Below are 27209 nucleotides of genomic sequence, written 5' to 3' on the forward strand. Positions count from 1 at the left end.
CTGAGCACTTGCCTAGAGTCTAGACACAACGCTAACCACTTTCCATGTTTTCTCATTTATTCCTCACAGCCGCCCCAGGAAGTTGGTACCATTTGACAAATGTGGAAAGAGATTTTAAGAAATTCAGTAACTCTAAGAAGTAAATACCAAGGTGGCTAAGAGAGGATTTGACCCCTAGCCTATCTGGCTCTAGAGACTGTATGCTTAACCATTGTGCTCTTAGCCCTATATTGTAAGAACCAGTTTCTTAAAAATGCTGTTCCCTCGATATGGTTATAAACTCCCTGGTGATAATTATCACCAGAATTTTCCTTGAGGGCAGTAAAAGAGAATCCAGCCCATCAGATACTAAGAACATATTGCACTAATAACACCTACTTCTGTTGCCATTTTAATATATTTTATACTTTAAAAAACTACTTTGGGGTTTCCCTGGTGGCGCAGTGGTTGAGAGTCCACCTGCTGATGCAGGGGACACGGGTTCGTGCCCCGGTCCGGGAGGATCCCACGTGCCGCGGAGCGGCTGGGCCCGTGAGCCATGGCCGCTGAGCCTGCGCGTCCGGAGCCTGTGCTCCGCAACGGGAGAGGCCACAACAGTGAGAGGCCCGCGTACCGCAAAAAAAAACCCAAAAAAAACAAAACTACTTTGCTTTCAGTTATTAAGAAAGCCTTTTCTTTGGAATCTTAAGAGATTGTTTACATCTGACTTATTTTCCTTCTCAGCAAAAAAAAAAAAAAAAAAAAAAAAAGAAACCATTTCATTCTAATGGAAATTTCACTAATGAATTTCAGAGACTACATTTTCATATTCAATTTTCAAGGCCAAATTAGAAGAATACATTTTATTTCCTTACCTGCAGGTAAGAATGGGGTCCTTATTGTTGACATTGACGAGGAAAATCTTTAGATTCCCAACAGTGAACAGTCCTCCGGGATCAATCACTTTAATAACTAGTGAGAAACTGAAAGGGCAGCCACAGGAAAGACAGCTAAGATTTTATAATAACTGACAGACTTTCACAGAAATAGAATCTATTGGACTTTAACTGACCAGTGGAAACAATTGATTCATTTAGTTAAAATGTCAGTCAAACAAGTTGTTTTTTTTGTCTGTGTTTTTTTGTGTGTGTGTGGTACGCGGGCCTCTCACTGTTGTGGCCTCTCCCATTGCGGAGCACAGGCTCCGGACGCGCAGGCTCAGCAGCCATGGCTCACGGGCCCAGCCACTCCGCGGCATGTAGGATCTTCCCGGACTGGGACACGAACCCGTGTCCCCTGCATCGGCAGGCGGACTCTCAACCACTGCGCCACCAGGGAAGCCCATACAAGTTGTTTTAACAGTTGGAAATGGCTAACACTTTGTTAGGAACCATATTAGTCAAATCCATTGAAAAGACAGGCAGAAACTTAGAAAAGTCTGTTAATCCCCATCAATCATACAAAATTGGGAATTCCTTAGAGTGGTAGAGCAAACAAAGCTATGGGTATGGGTTCTTACCTTTAAACATTGACTTTTCAATATGGAAAACTGATTGACAAATGCAAAGGAGAAGGTGTTAAAAACACTTCAAAGTAACGTAATGACAATGGGGAAATATTAGGCCGGTTAGATGATTAAAGGGTTTTTATCTCAGCAGAGATATTTACGGGCTTGAAGAATGAAAGTACAGAATATATCCTGATGGAAAGATGAATGTTGACACCCATAAACTGTGTCCTAGAGTCACCAATGGTCCCAATTTGCCCAGGACTATCCAGTCTAGCACTGAAAGTCCCACACACATCAGAGAAACTTCCCAGGCAAACCAGGATGGTTGGTCACCTTTCCAGAAAAAAAAAAAATCTATTTTAACTTGAAATATACTGACAATCGAGACCAGAATTAATGTTTTACTTCTATTTATCCTAAAAATCAAATCAGTTCTCAATTTTCCTCTTATTTTAAAACCTCTCTTACAAAAAGATGATTATTTAGGAGACAACTCTTGACAAAAATCATAAAGCCAATCCACTTTTGAGAATAGAGACATTTCTTTCATAATTCCGGGAAGTCTTAACCACAAGAAGAGCAGGAATGAGGTGTGGGCAGGATTACATTTGGTCTAGCTGGATGCTGAAGAGTAGACTGCAAAGGAATAAGGAAGACATGAGCCTTGCTAACTCTTTCATATGGATTTGAACAAGTGCTTTCACAGCCCCTAGATCTCCTTTAAAGAGAGGGAATTGATGATTCCCTTGCCAATGAGGCATTCCAAAATTTCCTTTCCTCTCATTTATAGGTCTGCTCAGTGACCCTGGAAACTCTGGAGTTAGGAAAATTGAGGAGTAGTGTGCTCTCTGTAAAGTTTTAGTGCAGATCCACTGCAAAATTTTAGCCAAAGAATTATTTATTCAAATTCTTCAAACAGAGCTTCAGGCTTTCAGTGCCAGCTCCTCTGATTTCAAAGATGCTGAAAAAAAGGAAAGCTTTAGTTTTCCCTTATCAAGAAACAAAGTTAATTTCTTAAACTCTCATTAATAAGTTTTACTACAATTTGTTAACAAATTTAAGATTTGTAAATATCTTGAATACACATAATCATTTTTCCATGATTATGCCAGGCCAACAAAAGAAAAAAAAAAAACTGTTATGGACATTATCCATTATTTCCAGAGCTATTTATGTGATCAGATAAACATGGGGGCAGAGGATTTTGAGCGTAAGGGGAAATGGATAAAGATTTTGGCAATTTCTACCTCCCAAATATATAATGATAATACAAATTTAGGAGTGTTCTTCTGCGGACTTCAGTCACATCCCATTTTTGAACCCTCAATCTGTTTTACTGAAGATGCTAAGACAGGATATATCCCATCCTCAATTTTCATAATCAGGAAGAATGTCCTTAAGAGATTCAGGAGCAAGCTAATTGGAATGGTTTAAAGGTCCATTTTGTTTTCCCGTAGAGCACGTAGATGCAGAACATGAGACTGAAAAGGGTGGTCATAAAAAACATTATAAAAGTAGAAATAATAACTATGAACCAATCCCCTTCAGCAGATATGGAGGAAATAAGGAGAAATTGTCAGTCCATTAACTTTTCAAAGATGCTGGATTACATCGGAAATGAATTCTGTGCCCCAGCCATCTGGAGGGAAGTCCCCACCGCCTTCTATGGCAGGTCACAAACGCCATCACCGAAATCACCTTGTTGCTTAGAGCTGAAGAAAGTGGATGATTCAGAGAAAGGCCAGATTAGCCACATCTATACCTAAACCAGTAATTGTGCAATTACAGTTTAGATGATGATTTCATATCTAAGGCAATGCCAAAAGCATCCTCATTTGGGAGCACATTAAGGCCAGATGGGGTGAAATACTCTTGAAAAGGGAAATATGAACCAAAGGGCAGGCATTTTGAGTAAATGAAAAGCCAGTAGCAGTATTTACCTTCTAGCTTCGCTCTCAAAATCAAAAACTGCTGATGTAGAAATTGTTCCAGTGCTGTCGATTGTGAAGCCAGAGCCCTCCGAGGAAAGGAAGTACTGTTTATTGGACAGGAAAGAGAAAGGAAAGTATTGCAGGGACATTGACATAGCTAGGTTACACCCACCTGCAAAAACCAGGACTGAAATCTCTTTGTGCTCTGGGCCACTCCCTCCCTCCCCCCCACCCCACATGAGAAGATCCTCCTTAAATGTTTGCCAGTGATGATGATAATGATGAAATTGTACTCCAGTCAACTGACTTCAAGCCAGATCATTTGCCCTTAAATATTAAAACTAGATTTTCCTAATACAATACATTCCCTATGTTATCTGAACATTTTTCACACTCCAACCAAAGCTAAAATTAAAAAGGAGTTAGATTTAGAAAAACATGATGACTGTCTAATGAGAACTTAGAGATTATTTTGTGTTCATTTGGTGGTGCTAAAGGTACACTTTTTGTCGGCGGGGGGACTTGGGGGACAGAGCTGTGGAAGGGGAAAACGGAAATATTAGGATGTCTGTTCATCTCATTTTACGTGTGTAGGTACAGGCAGTCCTTTATTAAGTTGTTTTTTTCTTTGACTCTCATTTATACTATCTTCTAGTTTTCTGTTAAATGCTGCAAATACATTGTCTTTTACTGATCACAGCTCTGCCATAGATACTGATAGTATTCCCCATTTCACAGATAGGAATTCTGAGGCTTAGAAAATTCAAGTGGCTTGCCTCCAGTCTGAGAGCTGAGCTTTCCATAATGCCTCTTTGCTCACCACACTGCATCCCCAAGAAAAATGCTTTCTTTGTTTTGTTTTTGTTTTTTGCCAACGAGGGTAGGTGTGGTCAAGGTTTCTAGAATAGGTAAGAATCAAATGATTAGAAAAAGCTGGGGCAAAAAAAAAAATCCGTGGGAGGATTAATATCAGTAGTTAATTATACCAAGCACTACTGGTTTAATAATTGTGTAGACCCAGAGATAATTTAATAGAGAAGACTAAATCCAGAAGGATTGCAAAGCTGCCTAAAAATCTTTTGGAGACATTTGTGACCTTTTAAATTTATTGATTTTCTGATGAATCACAGTGTTCTGATGAATTTAAATTCATACCATCCATTTCTACACATAAAAATAAGATGGAATTGAGTTCTGCTTTTTCTGTAGAACAATGTTGTAGAAATTAGCATTCAGGAACTGCAGGAAAATCAATACTTACTTTTGGGCAAACAGAGGAATAATGATGCCCATTTCATGGTGGAAGGACGAAGGATGGCTGGTAGTTACATTACTTGAGAGTGCTCAAAAGCACTGGTTATATGTAAAAATACATGATTATTTGAAAGACACCCGCATTTATGTGTGTAACCACTCAAGAATTGGCAGTTCTCAATTCAATTTCTACATTACAGAGCTGTCAACAGTTGTTTGGGAACAACGTATAGCGGGAAGCTGTATTTTTATGAGGTTTAATTTTTCATAAAATGAAACGGTCTTTAAAAAAATCGATGGCACTTTTATGAACAGCTGCCATTGTTCGGAGAAGGTTGGAGCTGACGGTTGCTAGGCAGCCAGGGCCATCACTGGGAAAGCCACCGAAATGAACGATCCCCAGCACAGGAAGTTAGTCCAAGGGATGAGAAATTAACTCCCTGCGGAACCAGGCACCTTAGATTCATTTTTCTCCATTTTATCTATAACACCACCATCAACTGGTACAGAAGTATCTCAGCCATAAGAATAACAATGGCAGTCTCATCCCAGGTTCAGAATTATGACAACATCTCATGGGGGGGGAAGTATGGCAAGGGGAGTTTTACGTCCTTCTGGATGGGCTTACCTTCAAAATCCAGTTTATTCCCTTCTCTGAAAGGCTTGTTCATGACTATTTGCTCTCAGAGAAGCTCAGGGATTAGAAATGTCAGAGCCCAAACTACAGGCCAAGCCCAGCAAAGAGAGTTAGGGCCTCCGTGCTTCAGGAGCAGTGACAGGATTCTTCTGGATTTTTCTGTGTTAATAAAAACAAATGTGGGGCTTCCCTGGTGGCGCAGTGGTTAAGAATCCATCTGCCAATGCAGAGGACACGGGTTCGAGCCCTGGTCCACTAGGCTAGCTGACATTAGAATCTGAACTCTTTGCTGAAATACTGTGTGAACTTAATAGTTTGTCCCAAGGTAATATTTTCTTGAAGGAAATTAGTACAGAAGTATGATCTAAATGTTTTCATAACAAGACATTCTGTGATGTTTTTAAAGCACAAATACTGGCTAATCACAGATCACCTACAAAACCTTTTTATAAGAGAGACACATTCTCAAGAAAATATTTTCAAACTATAAAGGATATGATTCTAGACTAAACATTAATTATGTTAGTATAACCTTGCATTTCAGTCCTATTAGAGCACTCCGTTACATTCACTTCATAAACAATAGGAATAGTTTGCTACCTATACACTTACACTGGAATATTAGAGCCCTCATTCTTTCTAGAACAAAGCCTTATTAACCATGTCTAACACGTTGTCCCAGTGGCTAGCTAAAGTTACAGACCTTTAATGAAGTGCTGATCATGGTATCTTTGCTGGTTGAACCTAGACTCTGCCCCAGAAGCCTTCTCTATCCATCAGAGAGGGTATGCACGTTGAAACAGATTTGCCATCCCGGGACCGAGCCAGATGTTCCCAGCGGACCTGCCCAGGTATTTATGATACACCCGGTAGCAGTTACAGCATCTGAAAAGCTAACTCTACAAACCCCCTTGCAATGTTTCTCGGCCTGTGGCTCAAGGACCACCTACGCATTAAGAACCTTCATCCGCGAGTCAACCGTTAAAGCTGGGATTCAGAGGGGATTCATCACACTGTTCTCTCTACTTTTATATATGGACGAAATTTCCAAAAGTGTTTATTAGATACGCAGACCTACTTGATTCAGAATACCTGGGGCAGGGAAGCCTGGGAATGTAAATTTTTAACAGGCTGACAAGAGTGACTTCTAGGTACCCTAAAGTTGGTTCTTTTAGAGTGATTGTCAACCTTGGCTGTACAGCACAGTCACTTGGGGAACTTTAAACATGCCAATGTTCAGACCACATCCCAGATTAATGAAATCAGAATCTCTGGGCGGGGGCGGCGGGGGGGGTCATCTGGGCATCAGTATTTTTCGAAACTCTTTGGATATCTTCACAGTGCAGTCACGTCTGAGATCTATTGATACAGCACATCCTACCTCTTCTCACCCATCAGTAGTCTATTTAGGTCCCACATTTTTCATGCACTGAAAGGTACAAAGGTATCCAAGGGGATCTGGGAAGAGCATGGATATTATCTCATACTGTCTCTAGAACTTCCTTTGTTACAGCAGCTGAAAACAATTGCTGGGCCAACTTGTACTAGAAAGCAGAGTTAGTTACCACACACACTCTTTCACAGGTTTCCACCAGATGGGTTAACTCTGCATGATTTAAAGAATGGTTTATATAGATGCTCCTAGAGTCCAGTGGCCTTAAATTTTAGCCTCCGTCTTAGGGATTCCCCAGCAACTGATCCACAGGTGAAAATTTCTGTGCAAGAGATTTATTCATTAAGTACTCCAGGAAGACTAAAGTGGAAGTTGGGGAAACAGGACGGAGAAGGGGAGGAAGCCAAGCAAATTGCTACCTCCAAAGCCCACAGAAGCAGTTTCAGCCTGATGCCACAGGGAAGCTGTGGAGGGGACCTCATGCCCCTGAGTTTTCCCCACTCAAAGAAAAGGAGATGGGGCTTTCCTACCCTTGCACCCCTCATTCAGTGGTTAAGGGCTACCCCAGAGAGATGGCAATTCCCAGGTGCTTCCTGCCCTTGGAAGTGCAAGAAAAGTCCAAGGACCGTCCTCCTCTTGCTGAAGGAAGCAAAAACACATTGAAGTTGGCGGAAGCAAGCGGGGAGCATCACACAGAAAAGATACAAAGGTATCCAAGGAGATCTGGGAAGAGTATGGCTATTATCCCCTACAGTCTCTAAAACGTCCTCTGTTACAAGCAGCTGAAAACAATTGTTCGGCTGACTCAGGCTAGAGAGCAGAGATAGTTACCATATTAAGAAACCCATCACCTTCCACGGAACAGTTCACTGTCCCATATTCTTTGATAATTCTGACAGCAAGTAGGAGTCATTTCAACTCTGAATTGATTGGTAAGGGCTACCCAGAGCATTTTACTGAGAAAGACCACGAGCTCCGGTTGGAAAAGTGTCACGTTCGATTAGTGATGCCTGCCACAAGCAAATGAGAAGGCAATCACAGTAGGTACTCTCAGAGAACTTTGATATCTAAGATAGCACTAGATTGCCTGGGCAAGTTTTTAAAAACACTGATGCCTGGATCCCACCTCCAGCGATTCTGATTTAGTCTGAGGAGGGAACCTGGCATCTGTGTTTTATTAAAGCATCCCAAGTGACTATATTATTGCCGCAAAGGTAAAGAACCACAGTAATATTCAGATAAATCGACATGCTGCTTCCCAGTTGTCCCAGGAAATGTTTTCAGGCATACTTTAAAAGAACGAAATAAATCCTCCAAAACCCAAATATTTTATTTACAATTCCTTTCTCAGTCTCATAAAAATGTCTTTTCGAACATGAACAGCAGAACACTTTTGTTTGTTTTGTCTTTTCTGGAAACTTCAATACAACGTGGACTTAGAATAGGCTAGTCATGGCCAAATCTTCAATTGCCTTGTATGAATAGACTTAAATTACTGATTTCTATTCACACATTCTTCAAATAATTACATTTTGATATGCATCTCTGAAAGGCAATGGTCTTTACCTATTGAAAACATTGCTTGAATGTATATACTTGCAAATTGTAAGGCAAAAAACTAACTTGTCTAATGTGAGTCAATGTAATTGTTACAAGATCATTTAGCAAGAGCATGACTACTGGCTAAAGTATGTTACAAACTTGCATGCCATCTTGTGGAGGATGGTGCAAGTGATGTAATTACAAAGTAAATACTCCAAAAAAATATTTATTAAAAATATGACTGTGGTTTTCTCCAAACATCTGCCTTTTGTGTGGAGAATTAAAGATTTTTTTTTCTAGGCAATTAAAGCTTTTCTTAAAATCACTGTTTTCCCCAATTATATACTATTCTAAGCAAAGTTTTTCTTTAGCTTGAATAACCCAGATAATTATCTCAATTCTCAAATTCATTTAGCTAGTATATGCCAAAACGATATATTTCATCACATACCAGAACTTGACAAGAATGTCATATTGTAGGATTTAACCCTTTCCCCCCTTTCTCTTGGTGTCACAAAGAGATGAAATTTTAAGGTGAGGTTAGGGTAGAAGACCAGGCCATTGGAGCAACGCAGAAATAAATCTTTTGGATACATACCCAGAAGTGAGATTGCTAAATCATGTGTAGTTTAATTTTTTGAGGAACCTCCATACTGTTTTACATAGTGGCTGCACCATTGTGCATCCCCATCAACAGGGTACAAGCTTTCCAGTTTCTCCACATCCTTGCCAGTACTTGCTGTCTTTGTTTTTGTTTGTTTGGTTGTTGTTGTTTTCTTTTATAACAGCCATACTGACCCTTATAAGATGATAACTCGTGTTTTTGATTTGCATTTCCCTGATGGTTAGCGACATTGAGCATTTTTTGTAGACTTCTGGCCATTGTATGTCTTTGGAAAAATGTCTGTTCAACTCCTCAGCCCATTTTTAAATTGGGTCATTAGGGGGTTTTTTGCTATTGAGTTGTAGGAATGCCCCCCACACACACAAATGAAACTTAAAAAATTGAAAGTGTAGATGCTATCCAAAGGAAACATGGGCCTTTTCCCTAAAATGATTATACTTAAAAACAGGCCATTAAAACCAGAATTGCCACCCCAAATTATAAAGCAAAATTTACATATTCTGGTTTCTAACTCAATAGACTGATCTTTTTCTCCCTTTAATGTTTGTTTTTACAGCTGACTTATACCATAGGAGTATATAATTAAAATCCTCAGGTCCGTAATTATAAGCTCTACTGCAGTATAACTGTTGAGTCTTTTGATGATTCCATCACTAATTATGCCTCTTAGAAGATCCAAATATCACTTTACCATAAAAATCTGATCATCGTCAGCTTTCAGTCAATATACTTGACTGAACGGAAAATATTATTTATTTCCATATAAAATCTGTGGGCTGCAGTAATTCATTGTACATATCAGAGGGACAAATAATAAAACCATAGAAACAGATTTCTTTTTGTAATTAAATGGTATATCTTTTTTTTTTTTTTTTGCGGCACACGGGCCTCTCACTGCTGTGGCCTCTCCCGTTGCGGAGCACAGGCTCCGGATGCGCAGGCTCAGCGTCCATGGCTCCCGGGCCCAGCCGCTCCGCGGCATGTGGGATCTTCCCGGACCGGGGCACGAACCCGTGTCCCCTGCATCGGCAGGCAGACTCTCAACCACTGCGCCACCAGGGAAGCCCCTAAATGGTATATCTTTTATCTTTAAAGGGCTACCGTGAAACTTCCAGAAATTATTCTTTATTGGAATTTAAAAAAAAATCTTTCCAGCAACTTATTAGTATGCTGGTTTAGTTAGCTGATTATTTCCTTATCGTATTACATAATGCCCAAAAGAAAGTAAAAGTTTATTAATGAAATGACGATATATATCCAAGATCTGTATTCTAAGATTTGTCACTAACTTTGGAATACCTTGTATGAGATATTTTACCTTGAAATAGAGTGATTAAATCTTATTTCATGAAAATAGTCCCATTTTATCTAACTTTCATCCTTCTCACCCTCAACCCTACTCTCATCTCTCCCACTGTCCCGCCGTTTCTTGTCCTCAAAGCCAGGGCTTATTTTTACAAGCTACTAATTAACTGTTTTGATAGACACAGTAAGGCACAACATAGTACTCTGAAAACTAACTCTGAGGGAATAAGTTTATTTCACCATGAAGAAAGGAAAAGACAGAATACATGTTGAGCAAGATAGCTCTCTCCCTGCTACTTCCTGTTCATGACAGTCAGAGGCATCTATACTTCCCCAGGAAGTAGGATTCTTAAAGCAAAATTGAATTGAGACAATGTACATAGGTTTCTAAAACTGCCTCTCTATGTAATAGATAATAGAAAAAGCCACATGCAACCCCCTTACCACCACTACTCCCACCACCATGGAACCAGGAAGGTTAAGATGGTCACATGGGGGGAGGGGTTGGTAATATGAATGGAGTGTGACATGGAGAGTTGGGGTACAGTGGAGACCCAGGGAAGCATTGGAAAGACCTCTGTGCGGAGGAGTAGGGTCAGCTTCAAGTCACCCAGGGATTTCAGTACTATGGGGTGGGAAAGAAGGGGGATCTTCTATCTGCAGCCATTTTTTAATCATCCCTAGATGGACCCCAGATATTGCTGACTTGCCCTTTCTGGAAATTCCCTAGCTGCCTACTCCCCACTTTCTGTTTGAAATTAATATAGCTACTCCAGCTTTCCAGGAATTGCTGTTAACATGGTATTTCTTTTTCTACCCCTTTACTTTGAGCCTGTTGGTGTTTTTATATTTAAAGTATGTTTCTTACAGACGTTATATAGTTGGGCCTTGTTTTTGTTTTTGTTTTTGTCTTCATCCACTCTGACAATCTCTGTCTTTGAATTGATGCATTTGGACCATTTGTATTAGTTGAATTCATGTCTACCACATTTGTAACTGTTTTCTATTCATTGCAATTGTCCTTTGTTGTTTCCCTCTTTGTTTTAACTGAACATTTTATATGATTCCATTTTGTCTTCTTTATTAGCATATCAGTTTCACGTCTTAATTTTTTTGTTATTGCCTCAATTTCTAATGTACATTTTTTAAAATTTATTTTATTTATTTATTTTTTGTGGTACGCGGGCCTCTCACTGTTGTGGCCTCTCCCGTTGCGGTCCCGTTGCGGAGCACAGGCTCCGGACACACAGGCCCAGCGGCCATGGCTCACTGGCCCAGCCGCTCCGCGGCATGTGGGATCCTCCCGGACTGGGGCATGAACCCGTGTCCCCTGCATCGGCAGGCGGACTCCCAACCACTGCACCACCAGGGAATCCCCTCTAATGTACATTTTTAACTAACCTAAACGTAGCTTCACATAACACTATATTGCTTTCCAGAAACTGCAACACTAACAGTATAGGTAGCTTATACCAGGGTATTCCCGATTCCTCTCTCCTGCTGCTTGTGATACTGCTGACTTTCATTTCACTTAACAATATGCTATAATCTTCTACTACATTGTTACTATTAAATAAAATTATCTTTTAATGAACTAAAAATCGAAAATTATTTTACCTTTATTTCTTTCTTCTCTCATGCTTTTCCTTTCTTTATGTAGATCCAAGTTTTTTACCTACATTATTTTCCTTCTTACTGATGAACTTCCTTTGACATTTCTTGCAGGTCAAGTATGCTGGTAATCAATTTCCTCAGTTTGTGTTTGGCTGAAAAAGTCTTCATTCCTCTTTGGCTTTTGAAGGACAATTTCACTGGATATAGACTTCTTGTTGATTTTTTTTTTCCTTTGAGCATTTAAAATATTTCACTCCACTCTCTTTTTGCTTGCATAGTTTCTAACAAGAAGTCTGCTGTATTTCTTACCTTTGTTCCTCTTCAGGTGTGGTGTTCGTTTTCCTGTGGCTTCTATCAAGATTTTCTCTTTGTCTTCGGGTTTCTGAACTTTGAATATGATTTGCCTAAGGGCATGTGTGTATGTGTGTGTATCCAGATGAGATAAGGTTCAGGAAAATTCTTCTCTCCACGAGAGTAGGCTTTGTTAGGAGAAAGCTCTGGGTTTATTTCACAATGATTCTTTTCTCTCTCTCGCTCACCCCAAGACACAGGTGATATTTTTTGAATCTTCACTGTGAAAACCTAATTAATGGAGTTCCTGGTGGTAAAAACTATGAAAGTGTGGGGTCCGCCTAAGACTGTGGCACCCAGCACTTTGTCTCATGGTAGTCTACCTTCAGCCTCCAGCAAGTCATCAGAATTACCATGAGAAGTCTTTATACCTGCTTATGGCTCTAGCAGTTTCTGCACCAAGTAAGCAGAAATTGGATGTGACTCTTGGGATTCACCAGTCTATCCACATTTTGGAGTGCTGGTTCCTCCTGATGGGTCCAAGAAAAGTCTTTGATTTTCAGCTTGTTCAGGATAAGAGGTCTTACTTTTTCTATCTCTAAGAACCAGAGTTTCAGGGATCTTTGAACATGTACAGTAGCAATGGTGGTAGAGCAATGAAAAATCTTAGTCCTGGAACATAGTGAGTCTAGATATATAAAAATCCACTCGTGTTACATTAATTATTGTGGGCCAGGTCTTCATCTAGAATTTCCTCTTTCATCATTATAACAACCCCAGAGATATGTCACGTTTTATCAATCTTACAGCAGCATCTAGTATAATCTTTCTACCCTGTGGGGTGCTCGATAGGCATTACATGAAAAGTTAACAGGTGTTACATTTCATTTAAAAAAGTGCTATGGACTAATAATTACAACAAATCAGATTAAACAAACATCTCTCTATCAGAGAACTCCTCAGGGAATTTAATATGCTGGGTATTGCGAATTCAGAGGAGATAAGTAGACATCATTTCCCTAAATCATTTGATCATAGGATGTTTTATTTTTCTCTTGGAGCATCTGGTGGGACTTGTGTTTGGTGGAATATACTTTGGTATGGTTTTGGTAGTAGGAGAAGAAACACACTGGCTTTAGAGCAAAAGGAACATGGGTTTGAATTTCAACTACAGTATTTTTTAGGCCAATTGCTTAATCCTATTAGCCTAATGATGCTCATCTATAAATTAAAGGCATAATACATTAGCTTATTGATCCATTACTTAACATCATAATAGACAGTAGTATCTGCTTCAGGGATTAACACAGGGATTCAATGATATAAGATATATGCCTGTCACCTGATAAACACTTAACAGTTATTAATGTCATTATTATTATCATCATACACCAGACTCCAAAGAGTGGTAAGCTCTTTCCCAGATTAGAACCAGTTTTTCTCTGAACCAATGTGAAGTCAAATGCAAATGAAAGTTGTTGCCCAGTCATGAATACTTGAATAACACATCTGGTCTGATCTCCTGTGTTAGAAGGATGTGTGTAGGAGTGGATCTAACTGTAAGTTTCCACGGCCTATATCAACACTGAAATGTCATTCCATGTTTTGTAAGATTCACAAAGAACATTGCACGAGACTTCCAAATATGGCCCAGCAGCCAGTTCTCTTCTGAGAAAAGTATAGGGTCAGGGCCAAAAGCATTTAATCTCTACGACCAAGCATTTGGGAGTCTTTCATGTGAAATGAATTACTTGCATTCACTGGCTAGTAAGTCACTGTGATTGCATATTAAAGTCACAGCTAAGCCCTATTGGACTGTGATGTGTTTTCCACACTAAAATGTCAACATGGTGGGTGACCTGCCATGCAGAACACCAGGGGAGCAATTGCAATATGATATCTGGTGCCCGTGTGGCTGGAGTTGCTCAGTGCTGGATTCAACACTATAATCTTGAATAGGTTGATTTGGAGCAATATGCATGATTAGGTGGCTTAATTGCATGTTGTAAAGGAAGCTGTGACCTTTCCAGTCCCATCCTGGATGTGGTTTTGTGCTATTGGGAGGAGGATAAGACAAATGTGTGGTGGGGGGGAACTTGACAACAGCAGTGTTCATTCGTGTAATTACTTGAGTGTGTTCAATACCTTATAAAACCATACGGACAATGCCTCAGATATTAGTGGCCATCTATTGTTTAAAGAAAATTTTGTAAAAGACAAGTTGCCTTGGATAAGGACCCAGTAGCATTACCAGTAAATTGTAAATGTTGAAAGTACAGCATCAGCATGAACAATTCTCTAATTTTTCACCAATTTAGAAAAGTCGTACAACATTAAAAATTTAAGGCCGTGATATTCTTGTCTATCAATCCATTAGCTAAAAATGTTACAGCCTAATAATGTCATAACGATTCCATATGACATCAAAAATTAAGACAGTAATATAAATCCTGTCATTTGCAAGATATTTTATAGTTGAAAAACTACTTTTAAGTCCATTATAACACGTGAGAAAGCAGTATGAGAGAAGACAAAGCAGATATCATTTTCCCAATTTTACAGCTGAAGCAGAGAAGCAGGCGTGTAAAAGACTTAGAGCAGGGCTTCCCTGGTGGCACAGTGATTGAGAGTCCGCCTGCTGATGCAGGGGACACGGGTTCGTGCCCCAGTCCGGGAAGATCCTACATGCCGCGGAGCGGCTGGGCCCGTGAGCCATGGCCGCTGAGCCCGCACGTCCGGAGCCTGTGCTGCGCAACGGGAGAGGCCACAACAGTGACAGGCCCGCGTACCGTAAAAAAAAAAAAGACTTAGAGCAGTAAAGTTGGGACTTAAATCCAAGCCTCTTGGCACAAAATCCACAGTTTCATCCCCCTCCCGTGGTATCTGTACCTAGAGGACACCTATTCTAAATAAGTTCATTCTTGGGGCGTTATCAAGCCTGAGGACCAGACCTAGTGCTTTGAAATACAAGTTAATTCTGCCAGGAAGTTGTACTGTTTCCCAACAGTATGTGTTGCCAAAATTCCCAAGAATGAAATGAAATGCTTGGCATCTTTTGACAAAAGTTACCTAAGGATCAGGCTGGGCCTGCCTGCGCACAGTGAAACGCACCAGAAGGGAAGAAATGACTCAGACAACCCAGCCTTCTTTCATTTTCCCCTGAAACGTCCTCATAATTGAGGCAAGAGTTTGGAACATGAAGTGTGGGCATAATTGATCTGGTTATCTCCATGACTCTGTTTGTGAACACAGTCACACATAAAACCACGAGGCACTGATAGTCTCTGCCCCAGAGCATGAATTACCTCGAAAACAGCATCCTCTGGATCTTGGCCGCTGCCCTGTAAATGACTGTGCCAGGGGCAGCGTCTTCTAGGACATCCATCTCAGTAACTGCCAGAAAATGCAAAATAGACGTCCAGAAACTCCTCATTCAATCCTGGATCTTAGGTCACACAATGCCTTGTGCTTGCTCTGTACAGATGTTTTATAGGGTGATTCCCATTAATCATCATCATCATAATAATAGACATCGTTTATCAAGTGTCTATCATGTATCAGGTATAGAGCAAAGAGGTCTATACATTTAAATTTAAAACAATATTGGATGTTTCATGAGTGCTTATAACTGCTAAGCACTCAAAACCATTGGTGACTATTATTTCCATTTTACTGAGGATTAGAAAGAGTAAGTAACTCAAGGTTACACAGCTAATACGTTATTGGGTACCATTATTGTCTGATTATTAATGTCTTTCCTTAAGTCTGCCTTCTTTCTATCCATTTTTAAAGCATTGGGGACCATAAACTTACATATTTACTAGTCAAACCACTCTTCAGGGGTCAGGAACACTGGGGCAGAGGGAGACCCCTTAGTGCTGGAGGAGAGGACCCAACCCCGGAGAAGCTGCTGCACCGTTTTGCCAAGGGAACAGGATTTGTGCAGCAAAGGCCTCCACAGCCTGCTTGGACTCTAGTCAGCACACTGGCTGGGCCATCCCATAAGCAAAGGTGCATGGCGTGCCCACCAGCAACCTGGCACCAGGCTCACTGATTCAGAAGTCAGAAGAGTGTGAGTTCACCTTGGATCTGCCCTTGAGGAGTTTATCCTCTGCTTGAAACAGGGAACGGAAGGAAACGAACACGTATTCAGCACCTCCTGTGTGCCTGGCACTAGGGTTGGCCTGTGAACACACTCTGTCAGGTGACTTTCATCAAGAAGGGACTAATATCTCAGTTTAACTACTGGGGACACTTGAGGCTCAGGCAGGATGAGTAACTGTCCCTAGTCAGTGACCATCCCCACATCTAAGCCTCAAATGCTTACGCTTTTAATAAAGAACATGGATCGTCCACACATAGGTGTTAAATATTTGACTACCTAGCAAAAGGCAGAGTTGAGAATAAATGAGAAGAGAGTGAGAAAAAGAGATTCATATGTGGTGAAAATCAAATACAAAGGGACGGGGAGAGAGAAAAAGAGAGAGGGAGAGAGAGAGAGCACAAAAAGGACTCGATCCCTGGGCTTCCCTGGTGGCGCAGTGGTTGAGAGTCCGCCTGCCGATGCGGGGGACACGGGTTCGTGCCCCGGTCTGGGAGGATCCCACATGCCGCGGAGCGGCTAGGCCCACAATGGGAGAGGCCACAACGGTGAGAGGCCCACATACTGCAAAAAAAAAAGGACTTGATCCCTGCCTTCATGAAGCATCTAACTCAATGACATAGACATGCTGTTCATTAAATCATCACACAAATAAAGGAATAATTTTAGTACATAATAAACAGATAAATGAATAATTCTTAACAGTGAGCAAGTTACTTCACCTTTCTAAGCCTGGTGACTCATCTATACAATGGAATGCAAATAGAACGTACCTCCAGTGCTCTCAGCATTAAATAAACTAATCCATCTGTTGCTCTTAGCATAGTGCCTGCTACATAGCGCCCTGTAAGTGGCAGTCATGTATCATTATTTTTGTTATCAGTATTCACCTTATCACTCTTATAACCATGACACTGTTAGAGGACACGGGGTGTGATGCCGACATACATATGTCCACAGTGTCCTTCCTGTACACCTTGGTCTCTTTGAGCAAGGGATCCGATGAAGATGGGTGTCTCATTCACAACTGCAATCTGGATTAAAATGGTCTGTGAGGCTGTTGCCCCTTGATCGTCTTTGGCATAAATTATCAGGGAGTACAGAGCCACCATCTCAAAGTCCAGCTTGGGTACTCCAGTGGTGAATAACGAAAATTTTTTTTTAATGCAGAATAATGGAATGAATGACTGGCTTCCTAAAGATGTAGACAGAATATTTTAGATCTATAATTCCCACTATGAATCAGCACTTTAAAAAAAAGAAATAAAAACCTTGTATTTAAAAAGTAGAAGCAGGGACTTCCCTGGTGGTCCAGTGGTTAAGACTCTGCGCTCCCAATGCAGGGGGCCCAGGTTCAATCCCTGGTCAGGGAACTAGATCCCACATGTCTGCATGCTGCAACTGAAGATCCCCCATGCCGCAGCTAAGACCCGGCACAGCCAAATAAATAAATATTAAAAATAAAATTAAAAAAATAAAAAATGGAAGCAAGGGGATCTGATTTCTTAAAAACTTCCATGAACAGAGAATTCACGCATGTTGTATCAAATGGTTTCCCCTTCATCCAGCCCACTTTTCCACGTTATTCTTCGAAATGACAAAGCTGATCACATCCCTTTGCCTACTCTAATTTGTCACAATTTATCCTAAACACTTTACAAATAGCTCATTCTCTCCTTGCTATGGGTACTATTATTGGGTACATTTTACAGATGTAGAAATTGAGCCTTGTAGAAGTTAAGCAACTCAGCCAAGTTTTCGCAGACACAAATACAATAGATCTGGACTCCATCTGACGTCACACTTATGCTCCTACTCTTTTTTTTTTTTTTTTTGCAGTACGCGGGCCTCTCAGTGTTGTGGCCTCTCCCGTTGCGGAGCACAGGCTCCGGACTCGCAGGCTCAGCGGCCATGGCTCACGGGCCCAGCCGCTCCGCGGCATGTGGGATCTTCCCGGACCGGGGCACGCACCCGTGTCCCCCGCATCGGCAGGCAGACTCTCAACCACTGCACCACCAGGGAAGCCCTATGCTTCTACTTTTAATCATTAGCCTAAACTACCTAGCACCTCAAAACTGGATAGAAAGGGAGCACAAGAGTTTTTTCCTCCCCGTTCAGTCACCCCAAATCTCTTACTCTATGTTTTCCATGATTGTTTCACACTGGTTTTCAGGGGTTTTTTAATAAATTTATTTATTTATTTTTGGATACATTGGGTCTCCGTTGCTGCGTGCAGGCTTTCTCTAGCTGCAGCCAGCGGGGGCTACTCTTCGTTGCGGTGCGTGGGCTTCTCATTGTGGTGGCTTCTCTTGTTGCGGAGCGTGGGCTCTAGGCGCGCGGGCTTCAGTAGTTGTGGCACACAGGCTCAATAGTTATGGCTCACGGGCTTAGTTGCTTCACGGCAGGTGGGATCTTCCCGGACCAGGCTTGAACCCGTGTTCCCTGCATTGGCAGGAGGATTCTTAACCACTGCGCCACCCGGGAAATCCCTCACACTGGTTTTTGAACTGCTCTCTTCAGGGATCCCCTGAGGTTGAACAACAGGAGAACTAGGTTCAAGTCCACGTCCACTATGAAATGGCTTCAAGACTTTGACCATGACCCTTCCGGTGTCTAATTTGGATTTCTTCACCCTCACATGAAAGCCTTGTATGTTCTGTTGCTAATGTCCTTTCCATGTCTGGTCTGATATGGGTGGGTTGGGGAATTCTTGTTTCTAAAGCTTTTCTCACTGGTAAAGTTACAGATAATAAAGATTTTATTGAGTAACAAAACCCACTGAAAGTTTGGCCACTTGTCTTTGCATGTTCTATGTCAAACCATGAACCCCTTGTCCATAATGATGATGGATTCTAAGGCAATAATAATAGCTTACGTGTACTAAGCACTTACTATGTACCAACTGCAAATGTTTAATTTGACTCATTTAACCCTGAAAAAAAGACAAGACCCAATGTTATTGGTACTATTAGTGTGCCCAGTTTACAAATGAAGTAACTGAGGCTTAGAGAGGTCACCAAGCAAAGAACAGAGGCAAGATGTGAATTCAGGCTTTTTGCACCGAAGTCCATGCCCTTAACCACGCTGTTCCACTTCCAGTGTGTCTGCCTCCAACCCTGAGTACAGAGGATCATCACGCCATCCTGCCAGCCTCGTGCTAACAAGCAAGGGCTAACATTTATTGAGCACTTTCTATGTGCCAGGCATTGCTCTCAGCTTTTGACATCATTTAAACATCAAAACAAACTCACAAGGAAGATAACATTATTACTCCCATTTCACAGAAGAGGCAACTGAAGTTTGGACTATATAATACAGCCAGGAAAGTCACACTGCTGGAAGAGGCAGTACTTGGACCTGACCCCTGCCAGTCTATGCCAGGGCTCTTGCACTGACCCACACCACCTCTGGCAGTTACCCCTGAGTGTTTTCTTCCCACTACCATGAGAAGTCAGTAATATATTCCTATTTGACAGCACTCCTCTACCAAACACTTATCGCAGGCTGGACACTTCATCTCTTAGATTCTCACAATTATCCCATGGAGCAAATGCTGTCAGCGACCTCATTCTACCAATGAGGAAACTGAGGCCCAGAAATTAGATGACCGAAGTAACACAGCTAGGAAGTGACAGAGCTAAGATTTAAGGCCAGATTTAAAAAGTCTTCCTGACTCTACAACCCGTTTTCTTTCTCTCAAACTCTGACGCTTCCTGATAAGTTAATTTAATACTTTAGCCTGATTTGAAGATACATAGGATTTTCAAGTTGCAATTGGGCGCAGTCTTGTTCTCAAGAACTCTTGCCCAAGAAACACAGCCCTCAACTCAGGACGGCCCTAATGGTGTGGTTCCCTCTGCTTCGGGAGCCCACGGGGGCAGCAGCTGTGTCCTTCTTACTCCCTAGCTCCTTGCACAGTATCAGGCTTTTCAACAAATACTTGCTAAATTTTTAAAAATGCAAATGCTATTCGTTACACTTTACAATGGAAGAAGACAGGAAGATGGTGTAAGTCTTCCTCTGGTGGATTACTCCTGTCCAAGGAGCAGAAGGTGCACACCCAAAGGGTAACTTGAATTCCTTTTGCCGTACTGCCTGTGCAACCCCATTAAGATTACCCAATGACAGGTAGCAATTTGAAGATTACATAACCGGAGCGTACCTTGTCTCATTTCATTGATGTATCTATATAATCAGGTCACTTCAAGCTTTGTTATTGTTTCTTCAGGAGACTAGTTTGGCTTTGGATTTTTTTCTTTCTTTCTTTCTTTTTTTCTTTTCTTTTTTTCCTTTTTTTTTTTTTTGGTTTGACTGCCTGCCCAGTCACCCCTCCCAAGTCTTTTGCAAACCAAACAAGCATATATCCTGCAAGGAAGGAAGTTCAACAAAGGATAATGATATGCTAAACCTCACATAAAACAGTATATCCCCTTTTATAGAGTGATGTTGTAAAAACATATTAACTCATTTAGTTGTGCCTTTATCTGTAGATTTATTTCCATGCTATGAAACTGTTTCATGATTGAAATGTTTCTAAAGCTATCTAGAGCTGGTGTATGACATAATTATGGTAATGTGACAATCTTTCTTTGTTCTCTGTAATTTAACTACACTAGCACTGAATATTGAAGTATAAATATATTTATTATAGTAACATGTACGGTGTTAATTGCTCCTTATGGCCAAGCACTAAATGACATTTTACATACATTATCTCATGGGATCTTCTTACCAATCTCTGAGTGAGGTGGTATTATTATTATTAATCTCTTTATACAGAAAAGAAAACCAAAGTGCAGAAAAGTAATTTTCCCAAGGTCACATTGCTACTAACTGGAGGGGCTTTGATTCAAACCTAGGTTTCTTGAACCACAAAACCTATGCTTAGAACAGCTGTGATTCACTTTTTCACCAAAACCGAAACAAAACAATAAGCAAACTACTGAACAATCTTCGCGTCTTTTGAGGTTTAGACTTATAACAAAAATCAAATTAAGAACAAGCATTCGATAGCATTTTGCACCTAACTGAGGTTGGAAGCAGATGTAAAATCTGACAATACCAAGGTTTGGCAAGGATATTCCATTAGCCACCTCGTGGATATGCTTTGCCTCCCTCTAGTCTGGGCTTACAGCAGCTAGAGTAGTCTTTTTAAAAGGTAAGCAAGTCATATACCTTTTCTGCACAATTCCGCAAGGTTTTCTTAGATGTGGGATGTGGACTTAATGTCCCTACTTCTTAACCCTTCCCTATCTTCAAGTCCTTTGCCAAGTGATTTTACAGTGCCTTCTATTAGAAGCAGTGTCTGTATCACCACACCGTGGCATGGACATACGACTTGCTCTAACCCATGGGATGTGAGCAGACATAGGTCTTGAAATGTACATTTGGGCTTGGGTATGTCCTCAGTGTTAAAGAATGGTGAGAGGCAGGAAAAACAGAGCCTGAACCCAACATATAGCCTGGAGACAAACCAGGCTAGATCAGCTAACCACAGGCCAACCCACAGACACATGAGCCAGAAACAAATGCTTACTGTTGTGTGCCACTGAGTTTTGAGGTGCTTTGTTACACAGCATTGTTGCAGCTGTAGTTAAATGATGCCCCACCTTACTGAGAATACATCTAAAATCCTAGCCATTCCCCATAAGATTTACAGTCCTTCCTATGTGACCACTCCCCTTGCTCACTCCCCTCGGCCACAGTAACTGCTTGCTGTTTTTTGAAAGCATCTTACTGTGCTTTACAGAGTATTTTATATCACTTGATCCTCCTAACAACCCGATGAAATTATGAAGGAATACAGTACCATTATCCCACTTCGCAGATGTGACAACTGTAGATCCAAACCTTGCACAAGGTGCTACAGCTATTTAATGATAGCATTGGGGCCAGCAATCTGTCCACTAACCTTTGCATTACCCCACAGGATTTTATCTATTTTCCTTTTAGGATATTTTAATAGCATGTAAACAACTATATTCTAAACAATGAATTTTAAAAATTAAGATGAGGATGCACTGTGTCCCCATATACAAATTGAGACTGGTGCAACCACTTAACTAATTGTGCATCACCTCGGGGGTCACCAGCATCTCCCCTAACACTGTCTGACAGTGTGTATTTCCTCACATCTTTATAATACTAGGTATTATCAAACTTTATTGACTTTGCCAGTCTGTTAGGCATAAAGCTATCTTTATTAAGCTCAAAACTGTGTATATTCATTCTGAATTTACTTACAACTTCCGGTGATGTTTTTCAGTTTCTACAGGAGAAAGTCTAATCCACTTAGCAAAGCTTTCATTCACTTACTGAAATTTGACTGAGCACCTACTGTGTGTCAGGTGCTATGATAGGCACTGGGCACACAAAGATCAATTAAGACCAGGCACTTGTCCTCAAGAAACCCACCATCTAGTTGAGGAGATAAATACCTGCACAGTGAACGATAATGCCGTGTAATAAGAGGAGTGATAAAACCTGTGGTGGACATTTGTCGTCTACCACCTAATCTTCTCTCATCCTTGCTTCAACGGTCCCATTTTTAGTACAAATTTGCATTGCAATTCCACCTCTTTCTCTACTGGTCTTAGTGGGGCTGTGCTCCCAACCAAGGTGAAAGGCAGTAACCCAACTTTAAGTCAATCATCTCATCTCATTCCACTGGCCTTAGTGGTTGGTTCAGAGTGAATGTGTGACCCAAACCAGTCCAATCAGATTGAATCTCAGGACTTTTTAATGGAATGCTGGGAAATGACCCTGGAAGATGTGGCCCTGGGATTTGTTGGTAGCCATCTTGCAGCCATGTGGAGGGAGGCTTCCTGAGAATGAAACCATATAGAGAAAACCAGAGAGAAACCAAGTCCTCTTCACATTGTTTGAATCACGGATCAAGCTGCACCTAAAGTAATATTAGATCTACTTTCTTAAAGAGTTCATATTTTAAAGAAGTTCTTTTTTGTCTTAAGCCATTTTGGGTTGGGTTCCTGTTATTTTCAATTGGAAAAATGCTAACTGATGCACAGAGGAAAAGAAGCTAACACTGGCTGTGGATTTCAAGGATGGCTAACTGGAGAAGGGGAAGCCTGGTTGAATCTTAAACTATGGGAGGCAAAGGAGATCAAGACAATTCAAGCCAAGGAGACAGTGTATTAGGGAAACTGCTTGCTGAGCGGTAAGGCTTGAGATGCACAGACCCCTTCAGGATGTGATTCCACCTACCTTTTCATGACTCACCTCTGGCCATTTCCTCCCTCACACTCTTCGAGCCGTACTAATACTTGGTCTTTAAGAAATGCCATATTTTTATACTTCTAGGCTTTTGCTAATGCTGTTTCCTCTGATGTAATGCCCTTTCCCTTGAGTCCTCTAGAAGGAATGTTAGCTCCTTGACAAAGGTTATCCCAGGCTTTCTCAGTTTGGATTTCTCCTGAGTTATGACTGCTCTTTGTATCAACGTCTGTCTAGCCCACATCACCATTATAGTAGCATAACTAACACTGATAGAGACCTGACTACCAAGCACTATTCAAGCACTTTATGTATTTAATAGTGCCTGTGAGGCACCTGTTGTTTTCATCCATATTTCATAAATGACAAATCCATATTCTATAGATGACAAAAATCAGAACAGACAAGTTAATTCATTTTGCCCAGAGTGATACATACAAAAGCAGGACCTGAACCCAGGCAGTTTGGCTCCACAGTCCGTGCTCTTACCCGCTATCTCCTTGCTGCCTCTCCTGATTCACTACAGCTGGTCATTTAGCCATCCGTTCACCCTCTCGGTTTCAGAGCCTGTTAAAGCCAGGAACCAATGCAGATGCCCGTACATAATAAGTAAGGCTCTTTGGTGGAAATCACACATTTCTCTTTAGGACTTTATTACCCCCCAGCACAGCAAACAACATGTGCTTCACGTTCATGTGGTTCCCCTTGCTCCTGAGTCCCATGGTGGGTGATGCTGAGGGGTCCATGTGAATGGTATGCGTGCAGTGACTTTGCATCATATTTGAGGAAGCTTGAGCTTAGGAAACCCAGACCTTGTAAAATGAGCAGTAAGCCTGCCTGAACTTTGCTCCAGAGGGGTAAATTAGCTTTATTATACTGGATGCTAAACAAGACTTCCTAACATGGCTCACAGACACTGTAGCATCTACCCACCGCTACCGCCACCTCCTTTACAGTCTAGTCTCTCTTTTTTTTTTTTTTGTCATGAATGGACTTTTATTTTATTTTATTATTTTTTTTAATTTATTCTTATTATTTTTACATCTTTATTGGAGTATAATTGCTTTACAATGGTATGTTAGTTTCTGCTTTATAACAAAGTGAATCAGTTATACATATACGTATGTTCCCATATCTCCTCCCTCCCTCCTAGTCTCTGTTTCTACTCCCCCTTCAGCCCCTGTCATTTGGGCCTCCTCTCAGTCCCTTCTCTTCACTATATTCTTTCTTGCCACAGGGCCTTTGCACTTGCTGTTCTCGCTACTTGGAGTTCTCTCTCTCTCTCTGTTTAATTCCTATTCATTCTGAAGGTTGCTTCTCATGTAGTTCTTCCTCAGGGAAGCCTGACTAAGTCACATGTCCCATTTAAGTGCTCTCACAGACCCGTCGGCCTCTTTTCCACGCCTCCTATTACACTGACAATGTTATACTTCTGTGAGTATTTACTTGACTAGTATATTTCCCTATGAAGCAGTAAACACCATGAGGGCAAGGACAATGTTCCATGAGAGCCCCACTGCCTTGCCCTGTGTCTGAGGATGTCCTTAGTAGACACCTGTAAAATAAGTGCATCTTGGATTTTTCCAGCAACTGATACATAATGGGGTCCCAAAGCAGCCATTACCTTCGCTTACAAGATGTAAAGGAATGCAAGGGACCCTGGAGAACTATCTCCTAGGCAGGGTTGGTCTTTTTCTTTCCTTTTCTTTTTTTTTTTTTTTTTTTGGTTTCCAAACTTGTTTATAAATGTGTACAGATGCTAAGTATCCTGCCCCCATTCCATCCATACCCACCTCTACGTGCAGAAGGCTACTTACTGAGAGCATTTCCAGCTCTGCCAGGGTGGCAGCATGGCCTGTGCTCAGGGAGAGCCAGAGTGGCAGAGAGTTCATGGCCCTGGATGCAGCCCTCCACTGGTGGCCAACAGGGACCTGGAGGTTAAACAGCTCAACCTCTTCACCCTTGGTAACTCGAGATGTGCTTCTGCATTGGATGCTTGAGTCCCAGTGGGACTGAGCTCTGGTTGCCCTCACGGCTTACATGCTTGATGACGCGCCTTTTTATTAGCTGCCTTCCACTTCTCATTTCGTTATCCCCCTACTGGAGCTTTCTGGGATCACCTCCCAAATAAATCTACTTGCACTGGAACCCTTCTCTTGGGTTCTGCTTGCAGAAGAGCATGTGATATAACCGTTTTTTAAAATGTACAACAAAGCATAAAGATTATTGCAGTGGCCATCCACAGTAAGAAAAGAACAGGAGGGGACAACACAGAAGGGACCAGGAGGATGCTGTGCATACACTAGTCTTGTATCACCTTTGAGAAACTCTCTTCACGTTCTTTGTTCCAATTATCCTGACCTGCTTTCCATTTCTCTTGATCATCTCTGGATAATTATATAAATTGTTTCTAAAATACTTTTTGCTTCCCCAAATTCTACCCATTCTTTTGTTCCCTCTTAGATACCACTTCCTTCAGAGAGCCTGCCCTGACCTGCCCAGGTTGGATTAGATACTTCTCAGTGTTTCCATGTCACGCCATCGTGACATTGGACACATTGTGTTATAATTTCCTTTCACTTGTGTGACTCCCCGGGAAACCACAAATTTAACTGCAAGGAATGTGTCTATTTTGGACACTAAATAAGAGTACCTGCTATGTATTTGTTGAATGAATAATAATATTAATGACCATTTATAGGACATTCTTTCACATAAATTTTTTTCATTTAATCCTCACAATAGCTCTGGAGCAAGGGTTAGTATTATTATCACTTCCATGTCACACATAAGAAAACTAAGGCACAGAAAGTCCAACTGGCCTAAAATTACACAGCTAATAAGTGGTAGAGTCAGGATTTGAACCCCAAACTTGATGGATCCAAATCACATATTCTTAAATGATAGAGATGAGTTCATGATTCAGAGTGAAGTCCTTTGGGGTAAAAATTGGGAAAGGTAAAAGTCCTCAGAATTTCAACTTTTGAGAAGGCCCTCACCAAACTACTACTAGTTCTGGGGAGAAAAGAGAGGGACCACATCAGAAATGGACTTTTGAACCAAGCAGACCTTGACTTACATCCCAGGTCTGTCTCTTACTGGTCACGTGACCACTTGGGCAAGCAACTCACCTCCTCTGAAGGTGGAAGTCAACTGCTGTTTGATTAGAAGCCTCGTTGGCTGAACTAAACCAAGGAGCAGATCACTGTATTTAAGAGATAAGTGATTTAGATTATTGGCCATTATTTTAACAAAGATTTGCCATTTACTCTCATGGGAAACGTAGGATTTCTTTTTACATCAACTCATTATAAGTTTTATTAGACAGGATGCATGAAATGTGAGTAAAAATAGTTTCCTAAATGACATTATTCGATACAACTTCTATCTAGCTCTGCAGTGCCAGGAAATTACTCAGTGCTGGAAGTCACAATACATTCAGAGACAAAAGCCATTATACTCCCTACTGGGCTGGCCCACTTCAACTCTGTTTTTCTATCTTTCCTTCTTTCCCTCTCTTTTATTTGTTGTCTGCTGCCCTTGAATTTCAGCTGGGCCTCTTCTTTACGGTGAAGATTTTAGCTAAGGTAGACTAAGGCTAGACTCTCAACAACCTCTTTGGAAAGAGGAAAGAATAAGACAGTGCCCTGAGTTCAGGTCCTCTTGCCTCTCCACTCTCAAATTAAAATTCTGTTCCAATTTAGTTGGTCAAGCAATCATCAAGTGCTAGGGAGGTGGACCAGGTATTGTCGTATCATTATTTTTTGAAATGAACAAGAAAACTTAAAAGACA

At 41.2% G+C, this 27209-nt stretch overlaps 1 protein-coding gene and 1 non-coding gene across 2 annotated transcripts in view; both read left to right on the forward strand.

Annotated features, from left to right (window-relative positions):
- Positions 1–6067: 6067 nt before the first annotated feature.
- The window catches only part of CUNH3orf49 (chromosome unknown C3orf49 homolog), a 40502-nt gene continuing 19360 nt past the window's right edge, over positions 6068–27209 (forward strand). Inside the window, exon 1 of the mRNA XM_027121305.1 lies at positions 6068–6162. Within this exon, the coding sequence (XP_026977106.1) occupies positions 6099–6162 (64 nt within the window). The 5' untranslated portion in view covers positions 6068–6098. The remainder of the gene's footprint in view (positions 6163–27209) is intronic.
- Positions 17484–17556, forward strand: TRNAG-CCC (transfer RNA glycine (anticodon CCC)). The gene has a single exon. It is a non-coding gene; the product is annotated as a tRNA-Gly (tRNA).

The sequence above is a fragment of the Aethalodelphis obliquidens genome, unplaced genomic scaffold, assembly GCF_003676395.1.
Source record: "Aethalodelphis obliquidens isolate GAN/ISIS:26980383/991018 unplaced genomic scaffold, ASM367639v1 scaffold22, whole genome shotgun sequence".
Taxonomy (NCBI): domain Eukaryota; kingdom Metazoa; phylum Chordata; class Mammalia; order Artiodactyla; family Delphinidae; genus Aethalodelphis; species Aethalodelphis obliquidens.